Source organism: Cyprinus carpio, chromosome A18, assembly GCF_018340385.1.
Source record: "Cyprinus carpio isolate SPL01 chromosome A18, ASM1834038v1, whole genome shotgun sequence".
NCBI classification, from domain to species: Eukaryota; Metazoa; Chordata; class Actinopteri; order Cypriniformes; family Cyprinidae; genus Cyprinus; species Cyprinus carpio.
This window is the reverse complement of record NC_056589.1, coordinates 2374895-2392053: the sequence shown is the minus strand read 5'-3', so window position 1 is coordinate 2392053 and position 17159 is coordinate 2374895. Positions and strand designations below refer to the sequence as shown.

The 17159-nt window shown below is 38.1% G+C and overlaps 1 protein-coding gene across 1 annotated transcript in view; it reads right to left on the bottom strand.

Annotated features, from left to right (window-relative positions):
- The window catches only part of LOC109110322 (protein phosphatase 1 regulatory subunit 37-like), a 36750-nt gene extending 31501 nt beyond the window's left edge, over positions 1-5249 (bottom strand). The window contains 1 exon segment of the mRNA XM_042774761.1: positions 3735-5249. Coding sequence (XP_042630695.1) covers positions 3735-4365 — 631 coding nt within the window. The 5' untranslated portion in view covers positions 4366-5249.
- Between the last annotated feature and the right edge of the window lie 11910 nt (positions 5250-17159).

Genomic DNA, 17159 nt, shown 5'->3' with positions numbered 1-17159 from the left:
GACTCACTTTGGATAATAAAGTTTTGTTAAATTGTTAAATTCCCTGCCTCCATTACATATCTTTGTCACATCATTATAAGTGTCTGATCACCACATTTGAGTGATCATTGCAAAAAAATGTGTTTATGCATATATGTGTTCTGTTTATGTATATACTGTATTCTATATATAGTACCAGTCAAATGTTTGGACACACACATGGGAAAGTGTCCAAACTTTAGATGGGTACTGTACTATAATATACACAAAGCATATAGACCGATATATCAATATCGTCTTTTTTTCTCCCTAATATCGGTATCCGGCCCAAAAAACCTATATCATTTGGGCTCTACTCATAACTGCATTAATAACTGCATTAGTCTGCTATCAATGGCTCGATCCTCCATTGCTAGCTCTAAAATTATGCTTTGGCTAGATCTGTTAGAAATTAACCCTACACGCAACGACGCAAGAACATTATAAGGACAAAAACCTGATGAAAGTCTTGAAATACATCATCTGAACAATATTTGAGGTGTGGTAATCATAGTAGCAGAATAATTGACTCTGGCCCGTTGAATTATTAGAAAATAATGCACACCCGAAGTTTATTATTTTCTAATAATTCAACAGCTTGTCGTCAAGTATTCCTTATTGTTATAGTAGTGTTCCCAATGTATTTTTAAACTGTTATAAACTTTGATGTAATGTATTTATATTTGAATGTAAATTAAAGTATCATTTTTTAAAGGTGACTAAATTGTGTTTAAGTAAACTGGAAATAATAGCTGCATAATTTACGTTAAAACTAGGCTAAACTGTGTAAAATAACACATTTTTTAAACACTGAGTTTTCTAGGTGCCTTTATAATGTGACAATGCTAAGTAAACAAACAGCATCTGTCAGACAAAACACTGGGTTTATTGTGTCTTGCTCTCAACAGCGTCATTGTTTCACTTTTTGAAGTGACAGACGACACCTTGACCAGTGCAATATACGCAAAGGAGAATCCCTGTGTAAATGGAGACACACCTCGAAAACCTTTGGCCTAGAAAGCAAAGCACATGCTGTTATATTTTTGCTGGCTCAAAAACATCTCACACATTGCAGCCACTCAAGCAGAACAACGTGTGGTACTGGATCACTGTGCTTTCCAAGAGATTAACTGGTACTCGGTCTACGAGATGCTGATGTCTCAGAATGTGCCTTACGCAACACCGTCTGGAAGAGTTCGAGAGGTTTCTCCATATCTGTGAGACAGCTGCCCGAGGCTCAGACGGACAGCAGCAGATCTCTGCAGTTGTTATGGAGCCGCTGAATGACCCTGGATGACGTACGGATCAAATGTCTTTTGGATCACGGGAGGCTTTCAGGAAAAGGCCTGAATCACTCCGAGCATTAACAGGTAACAGAAGCCACGTTCAGAACTCCGCAGTAGGAGTGTGCGATAAGATGATTATTAATCATGGACAAAAATGCTTTTTCTGAAAGCGTACACCTGAAGCACGCACACTTAAAAAAAGTGCCTGATTATTACTGGACAACCCTCTATGGACACCTTGGCAATTGAATCGCCATTGGCTAGTTAAATTTTTAGTTTACTCGCCAGACTGATATACAGTACCATATATGCATGTGTGTGTGTGTGTTATAGGGCTGCACGATTAATCGAACGCAATTAATCGCGATTGTCATGCACATTTTGTCAGTAAAGCCAGTTCTATGATTAGGAGTAAATCTCCATCACCTGCTTTCAGATGGAGCAGCATTTACTACACAGAGCCGTAGTTCTCTGATAAGCTATTCAAAATCGCGTTCATAATCGCAAACGATATAATCGTAGGATTATGAAATCGACAAAATCGTTTGTGATAATGACAGCTGTTTGCGTATCTTCTCAGTGAGCTACGGCTCTGTGTAGTAAATGCTGCTCCATCCGAGAGCACGTGAAAATACCACATTTAATAACATTTTGACTCCAAACTCACTTCATAACGTCAGTCGAGTGTTTGAAACTAAAATTCTTCTGTGAGATAATGTGGCTACTTAGAAAAATTAAGGCACACAATATTTCATTGTGTTCTAAGCGGTGATAATGGCTATGTCGTTTAGCATTTCATTATAGATATACTTTATTATAATGAAAATTATAATAATAACTCTGAGAATTGCCTTTGCGATGTTCGATTAATTGTGCAGCCCTAGTGTGTAATGCATTTTAGTCAGTTTAACAACTTAGGACTGGTGGTGCTTTTTTTTGGTCATTCCGTGTTTCTGTAAAAAATGAGGAAAAACTAATGATAATACTTATAAGATAATAATAATAATAATACCACTTAGAATTCTACTAATAAGAACAGTATAACATACTAAGGTTTCACGAGCTGCTGGGTGCATGAAAATTAATCAGGTTTTGTGCGTTCGCTCGAACTGATTGGCTGAAATCAAAACAGGATGATAATAGGTGAGCGTCAGCCAATGAGATTGACATTTGTGCATTAGTTCCGCCCACTACCGGAAAACCCGGCAGTTCTTAAAAGCTGTAAAAATCCAAAGGAACTCAGTTATTTTAATTGGAAAATACAACATAGCTTATCATTTACATGTAGTGTGTTAATTCAGCATGTAACTCAATACCCTCTCTCTACCTCTCTTATCAACTGAGAAACACCACAAAACGCCTGATAGAGCGCCGTTACACTAGAGTTCACGGTACGTCAAATACAGGTGCGCTGCACATCCATTCAGATGAACTGAGAAACAGCACAAATCGCTTGACAGAGAATGAAACTGTGAAGCGCTCAGTCAGTGTGTTCGACGAGTAAAAATATATCTGTGCTAAACTTATACTTGGCGTCCAACTCTCACACTGGCGAGTAAAATCTGAGAATTCATTAGCCAGCGGCTAATATCAGACATCATTTAGTCGCCCAGAGTGAAGATTTAGTCGCAATGTAGAGGGTTGACTGGACTAAGTTATCCTTTGTGTCTGACTGCACTAATACTGTCAAAAACACAAGATTTACATATAAACACAGCTGCTCATGTCTAAAGTGGAAGTATACAATTGAAAGAAAAATGGATATTGCCTGAATATTAAATGCGTGCAGCTCTTAAAGTGACAGCTGCCCAATAACATGCTGCCGCTCAAACCTGTATTAATTTCTTTTTTGGGTGAACGATCTCTTCAAAACAAAAAAAACAAAAAAACACACACAAATCTCAACCAAAGAACTTTAATAAAGAAACCTAAAACAGTCACCATATAGTGAAGTATAGTGTTTTATTTTTATATTTGTTAATTCAATCTCTTGAATGCTGCTGCTAAACACACCTACTGTACGTGAAAAATAAAGCACTGTTTGTTTTATTTGTATATTAATGTCTTTGTTCTTATTTTTAATAACAAAGATAAAATAATGACAAAGATTTTTATCTTCACCCACCTTGGCCTAAATATCTGCCATTCTTTTTTATTTTATATTTTCGTCAACTTATAAGGCTTTGTTTTTAAAACAGGGAAATAAGTTTGCCTGCACTGCTCAGATGACTTGCAAAATAGTGAAACCAAGATGATAAAATCTGGTGATATGATATTTCTGCCACGTCAGTACCCTACTCAGCAGGGACCGAACAGTTGAGCACAATTACACACAGCTTTTAAGCAAACCGCAGGAGATGAGCTCTGAGTTTGGGATGTGACTCGATCTTTGAGGGTTTAAAAGTGATGCAAGCACTGTACAGCTCTTACCGTGTCTCCAAGGGTCCTTCGGCTCAACCGCACCCGAGACGATGTCTTCGTCTGATGGAAAGGTCACCCTTTTGGACCGGTGCTTACTCCCAGCTCCACTGTCTGGTGTTGTAGGCGTTGACACGGTTTCCTCACGATGCTCTTCCGGAGGTTGCTGTGAATGCAGTTCTATGACAGTTTCTGATGTTAGAGAGTTCTCACAGCTAGAGGCACTTTCCTCACTTTGAGTCTGGGCCGCTGGCTCGCACTCCAAAACACCATTTTCATCCAGACTTAAATCCACACCGATATCCGTCTCACCATCATCATCACCGTCTCCAACAGAGCACCTGCTCGCCGGGGGCTCCTCAGACGTGCTTGTATTCTGCTGCAGATCGCCGGCAGAGCCGTTAACGGAGTCGGCGGACACCACAACAGAGCCGTTGTTTTTACTATGCACTGCTTTGAGCTCAGAGGAACCATCCTCCTTGGGCCGGACGTCTTTTAACCGGGTCAGGACGGAGCAAACCCGTTCCCCCTGACCTCCATCCGCCGGCAGGAGACCGTCACGGGGAAGGATCTCGTCCGCGGGGCGTGATGTAGTGTTCTCAGACACATTGCACAAATCTACAGCTTGCTCCTCGCAATTCATTTTCTCATCTCCAGAGAGCTGGAGCACACGCCACCAACACAAGCCCCTCACTCACCTACAAAACATCAAATCTCTCAAACCCAGTTCAGTATTTCCTCAACAAGCGCATCGCACACTAACACCTCACATCATAGCTGCACCTCTCTTCATTCATACGTCGCTGGTATTGTTTTAAAGGGTTGCATAAGGCATTTCACTCTGTCCTATGTCTTGGTTCTTTTCTTTAGCAATCCTAACAAAGCCGTAAACACCTACAACATCTTCCAAAGTCAATCTGAATGGGTTTAATCCGCATTAAAAGAGAATCTCTCACATCATGTGGACAGCATTGTGCTCTTCAGGTCCACTATTAATACTGTTGCTTTGCTCTCATCGTGTTCAAGAATAAGTTAAGCACTGACAGGTGTATCTGAATCTGAAACATTAGACTATAAACACCAGGCGTGGGGTGATGATGATGATGATGATGATGAAGATGAGGCTTCCTCCACCGGCCTGCTCTCCTACAGCAAGACGACTGAAGTACTAAAACTGACTCTTTAAGCCCATCAACTAAAGTGCCACAGCGTGTTTAAGGCTCCGGTCATGTTTTTAAGCGAGGAATCCCGCACTGTCACTTTCCGTGTCGCAGTGAACACAAATAAAAACAGGCGTCACACTCCGGCGCGGGCTGCCATGCACGAGAACCGCCACAAACCGCCTCGTCTGCTGCGTGTAAACACTCTACTCTTGCCGCCTCGTGTGAACGACGTTTAACAGATCGCCAAAACGCACTGGCAGCGATGGAAAAGAGAAAGATCGTGGCCCCGGTGTAGCTCCGGTCCGGACCGTGCGTGCGTGCGTGCGTCTGTTGACTGCTCGCAGATACGTCATCGCCCCGGGATGGACACGCCATGAGGTTTCAGCGGCCGCACTTTCGGCGCTTCAACGCGAGCGCTTGTTTATAACGAAGTGTACGCAGTAAAATCACAAAGTTGCTTGCGTGTTGTGTTTCTGTGGCAGATTTTCGTTCGCAGCACTTGTATTCGCAATTTAACTAGATTGGCATTTACAGTCAATCATTAAAAAATAAATAAAATAAATAAACGAATCAGTTGATATTTGAATTTTGACAAACAGCTGTCACGTTGGATGCGTGTTTATAGAGAAAAAAATATATTGCAGATTTATATATTCAGTTATTTTAAATTCTATATTACCCATGGGTTATGTTTTTCTTTTTTACCCTGGTTCATGTATATTGTTTGTATTATATCTCTTGTTGTTGTAATCTGTTTTGAGCTCTGTATTTATATATGTTCAATAAAAAATAAAATAAACAAAGAAGAATAAAAGGGATTTTTTTTAAGTCTATTAGATAAATAGTCACTTTGCAAACCAACTGTTTCATATTTTATAAATAACGTCGAATAATAGAACAAAAATAAAAGATTTGAGAGCAACTAGGTTTGGCATTGAGACTTATTTAAAATAATTTTGTGGTGTTAATAATGAACATACAAGCTTTTAATATAATCTACAAAATGTGAGAGGCTTGTTTTATATGCTTCAAGATGTTAAGATGATGTAGAAAATGTATGAATTAAATGTTTACATTTTTCAGTCTCACGCAGAATGTGTAGCTCAAGTTAGAAGTTACCTGAACTGGCTGAATTTTAATTCTCTGTGTGGTAATATCACAGTACTGTAAAATACACAACAAATGGCAGGGATGGTAATATCACAGTACTTTAAAATACACAACAAATGGCTTTTTTAAATACCTTAATATTTATAAGAATATCAGGTATTATCGTGCAACATGTCCAAACATCCTTGTCAGCTACAGTGTGCTCCTCACCTTGCATCTTAAATCTAAATCTTTATGAAATAGTTTTATAAATCCTTGCTCTCTTCAGCGAAAAAAAAAATGTTTTTTTTTTTTTTTTTTCCTGTACATGATTTTTGATGCTTTAAAGTAGACCTGAACATGAGTTTGTGTTCACTACACACTCAGTTCATCCATCTCAACACTAGAGGTCAGCGACACCTCAATTCTAATCTGATTTCTAATCTAATTCTGATCTCTACATGCCCATAAAAATAACAATACTGATGCCAAATAAACATTATTCCGAAGCAGGAATATATGTGAATGCTTTGCTGTACCTGTTTAGCACTTTACCTCTGTATAATTTTCACAATAGATAAAATGAGGGAGATCCATCCATCCATCCATCCATCCATCCATCTATCTGTCTATCTATCTATATAACAAGCCTTCACACTCAAACCACTTTGCTCTATTGTATACCTCTATTACAGTTCTGAAGTTACTAACCAAACCATTTGAACGTTCAGGCTGTAATTATCCGGGCCTGTGTAATGTGTGATGTGACCCTTCATCTGTGCAGAAGACAGAAACAATTAGCAGAACACTTCTGCATCCCGGGACTGCAGCTGTAACGCGGTTTAATTCAGCGAAGACGAGAAACAGAGACCTCCCACAGGTGGCTGAAAGTAAATATTTTAACATCAAATTGGAGGCACTCGCTTAGCTTGTTTTTCAGTGTGATTTTTCTGGGCTTCCTCTGCAGTTATTAATGGCTACTTGTGCCACTGCCAATGATCCGGTTTGAGGAAAACCAACTGCATCCTCTGCACCTTTTCTTTACCCGACCGCGAAAAGAAACTGAGAGCAAATGTGGGAAAATGTGAAGACTGAAATCTCTCGATGTGGCACAACCGTGTTTCGGTTCATGTCTGACAGACCCTTGAAGATGACTCTTCCTCTGTCAGGTGTGGACATGCCTTATTTGACGCCACAGGAAACCGCAGATCTGTTTGAACTTCCTGTAAGGTTGCCATGGCTGTGCTTTTTAAGGGTCCCTCAGCATTTGATTTATTTTGCACATTGCACAAATTGAAAACGGATCCAACAATGATTCTTGTCGCAGGGGAGGCTGCCGTCTTTGTCAGTACATTACTCATGCACTCTTCTCCAGAGATCCATTCAGCTGACATCAGCTTTAAGATTTCTGCAATTTATCTGTGCAAGCCATAAGAAAGCCATTGGTCTTGTGGAGGTTTTAGACTCAAAGAGTCAAAGTTCACAAAATGTGTTTGAATATCAAAGGCGCTGGGAGCATCGGGAAAATTTTTAAGTGTTTATCCCATCCATCTCTTTGTGGACTGAAAACAGGACATCACAGGAGACGACTCAGTCTTGATGTTTGTGTTGGCATTCCTCGAAGAGCGCGGTGGATTTCGGGGTGTGTCTTGAAATGATTTCCACCTGTTTCTGTCCACCATCTATCAGGTGTGTGTGTGTGTGTGTGTGTGTGTGTGTGTGTGTGTGTGCGTGTGTGTGCGTGTGTGTGTGTGTGTGTGTGTGTGTGTGTGTGTGTGTGTGTGTGTGTGTGTGTGTGTGTGTGTGGGAGGCAGGTGCACGGGAGCGGGAGGGGTTACTGTTGGGCTTTCAGGGAGGCCCGGATCTCCCCCAGCCAGCTGTAAATCCACAAATGTGGCGAGTTGGAGGATTTTACTGTTACTCTATCTCAGGTCGGTTTCCCCCGTGCTTTGCTTTATGGAGATGTCAGGCAGAAGCCGGGGGAGAAGGCATTGGTTCCTAGGGAAAGAATTAATCTTCTAAATAAACCAAATCCGAGAGTTAATCGCTAATGCTTTTCACACACTTAGGGAGTGAGATTGAGGCTTCGGTCAATGAAGTGCTAAGAAACAACTTCTTTCTTAAAGGACAGCTGAGTTAAGACTGCCTTCTTTCAGCTGTACTACATGGACTTTATTAAAAATATTCATGGTGTTTTGAAAAATTGTTAAAACAAGTCATTTATTTGTGAGACACACCTTGCTATTTTAAAACACATGTTATAAAATATATTTCATACCAGCTATCAGTTCAACTTTCACCCTGAACATACAATATATAATACTACCATTGAAAAGTTTGGGGTTAGTTTATTTATTTATTTTTTTGGAAAGAAATTAAAGTAATAGCTCACCCAAAAATGAAAATTTCCAAGATGTAGATGAGTGTGTTTCTTCATCAGATTTGGAGAAATGTAGCATTGCATCAGTGTCTCAGCAATGGATGCTCTGCAGTGAATGGGTGCCATCAGAATGAGAGTCCAAACAGCTGATAAAAACATCACAATAATCCACACCACTCCAGTCCATCAGTTAACATCTGGAGAGGACAAAAGATGAAACAAATACAGCATTAACTTTAACTTTAGATCATTTTTTCCGGCTAAAATCAATAATCTACAGACTTTTATCAATAATGCTGCTTTCTCCAGTGAAAAAGATATCTGGTCTGAATCAGGAGAGTAATCTGCACAGATCAAGCACTGTTTACAAGCCAAAACAGATGTGAGAGCTCAAGAGGAGATGGCATTTTTCACTAGAGGAAGCATTATTATGGATTGTGGACTCATATTTTAGCCGGAAGCAATGGTTTAAAGTTACTTGTTTCTTATAAATGCACAACATTTGGCTTTCCAGATGTTAACTGATGAACCGGAGTGCTGTGGATTATTGTGACGTTTATATCAGCTGGACTCTCATTCTGACGGCACCCATTCACTGCAGAGCATCTATTGATGAGACACTGATGCAATACTACATTTCTCCAAATCTGATGAAGAAACAAACTCATCCTAATCTTGGACGAGCAGATTTTCATTTTTGGTGTGAATTATTCCTTTATTTTAATACTTTTATGAAGCAAGGATGCATTAAATAGACATTTTAAAGACATTTTTATTTTGATGCAAAATGTTTCTATTTGAAATAAATGCCATTTTTTAAACTTTCCATTCATCAGAGAATCAGGAAAGTAAATTTACATCTTACTTAAAGAACATTATCTAAATCTCTCTTCATCCAGCTGAACTACATGGACTTTATTTAAATGTGTTCATGTTTGTTTACTTCAGATTGAATGTATGCGGTTGCTGAGATGTTCTGAATGGCTGTTGGTGTGTTTCTGTGTAATTGCAAGATTGTTGCTTGGTGGTTTCTTACTGGACCATGTCAAAACAACCCATTCCCAAGTCTCACAGATCCCTTCTTAAATGTAAATCTCTGGATTTTTTTTTCTTTTCTCCTGCTTTAAGTCTGGCCACTTAGAAAAGTAATCTTGTCAACAAGCTGCATGATTTAAGGTATCAAGTCAACCATAAATTTTTCCTAGACTGCATTATTGGTTGTTTCAAAGATTGTTTTCAACTTGAAAACCAGATACAAGAGTTCAAAGCCAAAGTCTTTGGTTTCATAAGCTGTAATATTCAGTATGATTAATTGTATCATAACCCGACTGAATGCTCATCCTTACTGGCAACTGTCATGAAATCACGCCTCTGATAGTATATATATGAGGTACAACGAGTCTGAATGGCTCTCATCTTTCATCTCATCTCTTTTCATTCAGCTTTTTTTATGGAGATGAATGTCCACGTTTATTTCTCTTCCTATGAAACTAAGTACAGTGTGTATTGGACCACACGCTTGCAAGAGAGCGAGAGCAACATAAAGGTTAAGTTTCATGTTTTCCAGTCCCTAAGGACACTCTTTATAAACAGGCAAACATTTTGGGCTTGTGTGTAATGAGTGCATATACACGTGTATTTACACAGATGGTACATATTTAGAGAACCTCACATGAACACACACATGGGCTAAATGCAAAGTGTCAGTCTATAAATAAATTCTAGGCTGAATTCCTATGATTTGTTTAAGCGTAAGGAGAAATATTCATAAACACCTTCATTAGGGGTCAGTTGTGGGACAATATTAAATTTGGGGTCAATATGACACTTTACAACGAGGTTCCATTTGTTTACTATATTTAATGCATAAACTAACAATGAACAATGTATTCGTTACAGAATGTATTAATTTTTGTTAACATTAGTTAATAAAAATACAACTGTTGTTGTATTTTTACAAAAATGTATTCCACAAAAATATGAAGCATCTCACCTGTTTTCAACTGATAATCAGCATATTACAATGATTTCTGAAGATCATGTGACGCTGAAGACTAGAGTAATGATGCTGAAAATACAGCTTTGATCACAAGCATAAATTACATTTTAAAATGTATTATAATAGAAAACTGCTATTATAAATGATAATAATATTTCACAATATAACTGCTTTACAGCAGTATTATATAAATAAATGCAGCCTTGGTGAGCATGAGAGATTTATTTTAAAAACATTATAATATCTTACCGACACCAAACTTTTCAACGTTAGTTTACATGTATAATATTATTAGTATTTTTAAAAAATCCATAAAATTTATTTTTTAAATATAATTAAAAAGCATACACCAAAGGTGTATTCATGGTGTAAAGAAAATATGTGATGACTCTTTTACTTGGTTACACCACCTGACATTTTCAGAGCCTCTGAAACAAAATAGAAAGTGCTGCACATTTTTTTAATAATGTATGAAACCTGAAGATTACATTTCAAGAACTTGGCGCTTGCATTTAAACCATTTTTTTTTTCAAGATTTCTCCTCCTCATCAACTCAAGACATCCTTATTTGTCACTGACCCATATATAAACACACAAGTCTATTTGTAAAGCGATACCCACGCTGCATTTTGGAGACGTGTTTATACATCAGTGTAAATTCAGAGTTCAGTCAACACAGACATTAATCAGATCAATCTTTCGACACACGCACACGGAAATACAAACATGCATCCTGTCACTTATCCCATCAGTTGCGCATTCTGGCCGCGCGCCTGCTGCCATTTATTAAGGAGCTAAAGGACTCCGATGGCAGACAAGCGTTAAACCGCAATTTGCTCTCACCTTTCTCTCTCTGTGTTTACCTCTGTGTCTCTCTTTCTCTTCCTCCCGGTTTCCCTCAAGCATTTCTCGGGCCGCGAGACAAAACGGGGTGAAGGAAGAAAGGATAGGCCAGTCTGTTGGCTGATAACTTCCACATGTCTGTAAGGTTTTTGAATCACAAACGCACCTCTTCTCCTTAAAGCCTGACGAAAGCAACAGAGGACATATAAAAGCCATGGACCTATTTGATCTGTGACCGAGCACCTGCGAGTGGGGACCGTCCTCAGTCAGCGTGATTTCTCTTTCTTTTCCATGTCATTAGAGAACAGGTGGCCTGATTTCCCTCCTCTTCTTTTCATATGGCCATCTGCGTGACCTTCTTTCCTCTCCAACATGTGATTTAAATGCTCTTTTATCTCTTCTTACGTCCCAACTCTCTGACCTGAAAGACACTCACTCACGATTCAGTACGTGAATGCAAACACTTCTGGATATGCAGGCTCGATTTTGTGCGTCACTAGCTACATTTACCACAATTGGACTGAAAATACTTTATAGACCTGGTGATAGAGCTGAAATAATCTGATCAACAAGACAAAAATTAAGCATGCAAACACAAACTTACTCGAAACTTTCAGTTGGGATTTAAAAGCATTCAAAATGTGCATCGAATTGCAACATTTGGGTTCATACAGTATAAACAGAACTTGAAATCTGAAATCGGATTGCATTCTTTCTGATTGATAAAATAATGCATGTAAATTCATAATTGGACTGTTTTCTTCTATTGTCTCACTTTCAGGTCAGCTGCAGTCACAGTGGAGCAATAAATTAAATATAAAATCACTAATAAAATTTATTTAAACACGCATTACCAAAAAAAAAATAAAAAATTAACAACCACTAAAAAAATATAACACTAACAACCAATAAAAACCTGCTACCAAACTAATATTATTCTGTTATACCTGAGTTTCAAAGTTGGACATGCCATGAAGTTTAAACATGCCAAAAGAGAGAACTATTTCTGTAGTTCCCCACAACCTCTACACTGCTTTCTCTTGGTGTTGCAGTCATGTATATTTACATGCATAACCATTTGATGCATACTGAATGTATTTTACACAATGAAAACAGCATTTATTTGACCGAAATTGACAATATTAACACTTGAATGTGTATACGTTTCATAAAAAAGCAACATTTTGAACAAAAAGCTGAAAAAATAATAAAATAAAATGTCACTATACAATACATCTGGATTGGTTTCAAAACAATGATCAAAACATAGATGGAGTAGATCTCTTCCATCTACGCCCCCAAAGCTTCACAGTCCTAATACACTTACTGGGTTGACATTTCATTTGGTAACAATTTTGATTTAAAAGCTGTTTATTGTTTGATGATCGCATTGTTTTGTATATGCATCTGCTTGCATGTGCTATTGCTTCTTTCTGCTTCTTCTCCACCGTGTTTTGATCTGGAGATGCAGTACTCTTTTAGAAGATGTGTAATAGCGCCCCCTACTATGTAATAGCATCGTCTCATATATCATAATTCCGTCAATGATGGGGAAAGAGTTAATAAGAATTCCCCAAGAAATGGGCAGGAATGGACTTGCTGTCCTTACGTTTCATAAAAAAGCAACATTTTGAATATAAAAAAAAATTCACTATACATCTGGACCGGTTTCAAAACAAACATAGATGGAGTAGATCTCTTCCATCTACGCCCCCAAAGCTTCACAGTCCTAATACACTTCCTGGGTTGACATTTCATTTGGTAAAGGAAAGAGTTAATGTGGGGAAAGAGTTAATAAGAATTCCCCAAGAAATGGGCAGGAATGGACTTGCTGTCCTCAAAGATTACCAACATCAAAACACCTAAACTTGTAATTATGACATTTTGGATAGCATTAGTCAAACATTTGGCTGCATGTGAAGAATGCTTCTCTTCTCTTTCATCTAGACACGCTGTGATGCTCTTTGTGATCTCTCGAGGTCCGGAGGTTTCACCTTTTTAACTGCTTTTTCACCCCGCGACACCCTCCCTGCTTCTTTTAAATATTCATTTCTGTATTGAATGTGTTTGGGAGAGCTTCCTGCACCAGTCTCTCTGGTTTCCCTGGGAAAGATCTGTAGGAAGCGGATGGAGTTGCTGTGTGTCCTGGCGCCGGAGTGCATCCAGAGAGTCGTTTAGAGACCGACAGCGGGGCGGGTGTCTGCATCACCCGTTAGTCTGCCCCTCTCCAGCACATCACTCTCATTACCGTCATTACTCCTGCTCTTGACTCAAGTAGCTGTGCTTGTTCAGGACCTCGTCCATAGGCTCTGTTGTTTGCTTTGACATCTGAGGAAGAAAGTGGGGTCCTGGAGGGAGGCTTGGTTTTGCTGTTCAAACCTCTTTCTCTCACTGGTAATATGTCAGATTTGTCAAACTAATAGCACCTGTAATAAGTCTGAATTACTACTTGCATATGCTGCTCTAGTCTATAGGCCTACTTGTGAAACATTAAGGCCTTATAATTCTCTCTGCGAGATAATAAATAATTCCATTCACATGTCAATACAAAATCATAAGACAAATTAATCTGTCACCACAAAAACAAAGGAGAAAATGAGCAATTACTTTTACATTTCCATAGACCATCATAAAACCATTATTTTATTTTTTTTTGCCTCATTACTCTTTACTGTCATGATAGTTAAACATATTCCCTCTCAAATTTTCATTACTTTAAGGCATACTGGGGAAATATTTTTTTTTTCATTCTCATTATTGTTAATAAAGCAGTCCTGTACTGTGTTGCTGTAAAATACTTCAATACGATATTTCTTATGAATCAGCATAAAAATAAAGTACAGCAAATTATACTATGCTGTATAAATACTTTATTTATTTATTTATTTATTTTTTTGCATTTTTACATAAAATAAAATGGTTAAAATATGCTTAATTGTCATTAAATTAATGGCACAGTACATATAATATAACATATAATTTTTTTTGTTTGGTTTCAAGGTGAAATTGTATTATTTTGGCGCAATAATTTTGTTTGTATTGTTTTTATATGATCATATTTCATCAACTATTCAAAAGTCATATTGCATCAAAAGTACATTTTGCAATAAATACAATAAAAACTATAATAAACAGATCGAAAACTGAATCAAACTAAAAATTGTGATATAGAAAAGAAGACTCGGATCTGTGAATCATTTTGGGAATCTATTCATTTACATGAACCGTCCAAACAAACCGATTCACTAGAATGAATCGGATTTTCCTGTGCTAAAATCATGGCTAAAACAGTAAGACTCAGGTGAACTGATTCACTAGACTCAATCGAATTTTCAACACGAATCGGTTCACTAATGAATCAAACGTTCCGATGCTGCGTGTTTGATTATTACTCCCTCAACGGTAAGATTGCATGCTCATTGTGTATCATTAAAACAGCGATTCAGTGTTTTATCGTGCTATACCGATACTGTTTTGGAAAAAGTAGTTTGTTACTGGAAAATCTATGCAAACTTGTAAACAGTTTAACCACAGTCAAACTTCTTGTAAGTAGCGTCACATTTTCACAGTAAGCCTAATTATACTGTTTCTGCAGCCATAGCAGCAACAAACTACGGTGATTCAATACGATGACAGATTGTTGACCTCTTCTGAGGCCTGAACCCAGAGCAGCCTTTTCTCATTTTGTTTCAGGTTTACACATGTGCTGCTTAACAAAATTCAGACTTGGGCAACTTGACTGCAATTATAATGCTACAGTTTATGAACCTGAGGGCAGTCCAGTCCAAATAAAGCACATAATGGACTCCGGCTCTTCCAGTGGGATAGTCAGAGTATAACTCAGGCCGTGACAGGGGACAAAAGCAGTGTTTCTGTTTATTTGCATTTTGGACACAATGTGCACGGCAGCATAATTGCAGAGGATCCTCTCAGAGGTGGTCCGACTCGATTTGAGATGAAGATAAGGCTGATTTTAGTGGGTTGGTGATATTTGCTAAAGCTCTGCTGTTTACCGTAGTAATTAAGCTGTTTCTGAGCAGTGGGTCTCAAAGTACAGGCCTCATGTCATTGTTTGACAATAACATTCAGAAAGACTCGAGTCCGCTGATAGCGTGAGAACTTGAGATATACGTATGTGTGTGTGTGTGAGCGAAACAGTGGACATGTGTTGTTGTGAGTGTGTTTGTGTGTGGGATGGTGAGCTGGGTTGGGCCAGTACAGGAAGTATTACGACTTAGCACGTTTGGTTTTCTCATTCTGGCAATGAACGGCGTGTCATTTATCTTATTGTACCATAACCAGGGCCAGAAGCAGAAGTCAACTTACAGATTTCTTGTGAGACTTCAAGCCTTCCATGCGAATGTGCCAGGTTGTCTGAATCAAAAGATTATTGATCTGTGGCGGTTTGCTGACTTGAGAAATCCAGGTTATGTAGAACCTCATGGTCTGATAAGCCAACACTGAAGAAAAAAACAAGTTTTTCTTTTGCAATTTTTTGCACTAAGCACATGTGTGTATTTGGTGTAACAGAATATGTTGACATGCTTTAATGTTCAAATATATATATATGTATATATATATATATATATATATATATATTTGCTGCCTGTTCAATTTCTGTTCCTCACTCAAACCAATTGTATGTCTTGTAAACACCTGGAATATAGTGTACAAATCATTTGGACTACTATAATGGTAATTTTATAATGATTTATCATTTGGAGCCCAAGTTTCCGCTCACTGTCATATGAAAAAGAGCAGCTAGGATAGTCTTCAAAATTGCCCTTTTATGCCATATGTGTTTAGAGCAACATGAGGATGACTAAATTACATTTTTGTCTGAACCGTCCCTTTAATATGGCAGCATTTGCATTGGATTTGACATTATTTACCACTTGCCATTGAACTATTACATGAACTATTCAAGGTGATGTAATTTCATTTCTGATAGAGCAAGGTAGGTCTATTTTATTCTTTTCGGTATTTTGTTTTTATGCAGCTGTTAAACTTGATACATTGGCACCAGTTCCCTCTCTTGTGACACAAAACACATCCACCTAGTAAAATTAAAACTCCATAATAACCTTTTATGACCGACACCGCTGACCTGCTCCAATGTCAGCACAGTTAAACCATGTGATACTTATTGCTTTTTATTTTGAACCAATGCCACGTCCCAACCTGGGGAGGCTCTTTATAAAGTTCATTTGATGCATGGCTGGCGCATTATATCACTTGAGATCCACTGAGTACATTTTTACAGCCGTGAATTGAGAAATATCCAGTTATAAAAGTGACCTACTGTGGTGTATTAATGGAAGTTTATAATACATATTACCTAGGCTCATTGAAAATACATGCTTCTACTTACATTCTGCAAAACTCAAAACTAAAACCGTACCTAATGTCACCAAAATTACGTATTTCCAATGAGCTTTGGTTCATGTTGCCATTGTATAAATAACTGTTATTTTTGCTCATCCTATGGGTTATGGTTTCTTTATCCTTTGGAATTTGTAAACAGATGCATGGAAGAAAATGTTAAAATCTGTTTTTATTTCTGTGACGGTGAATATGGTTATTATCCAATGCTGATTTCAATGCGAGAATGATTGTTTTATTGAGCTCGACTCTCATTACTATCATTAAACAGTGAAGTTTGATAAAAGTTGGTCCCACACTGGGAGGTCTGTGTTTTTGTGGCCTGTGTTTGTTTCTTGCTTCTCACAAGTTGAGTTGTTTTGAGTGGTTTGCATGCAGGTTCTGTGCCGAGCACAACTCAATCTACTGTGTATTTGTAAAGAAATCAAGTGGGAGAAAAGATGCATCCCACATATGTTTTCCGCTGAGAACGTGATTTTTGTGACTTCGCAAATGTTCACCATCATGTTTTGCTACCCAAACATTTTTCACCATTATTCTGTGCTATAATTATTTGAACGTAGCCACTTTTTTGGAAATAA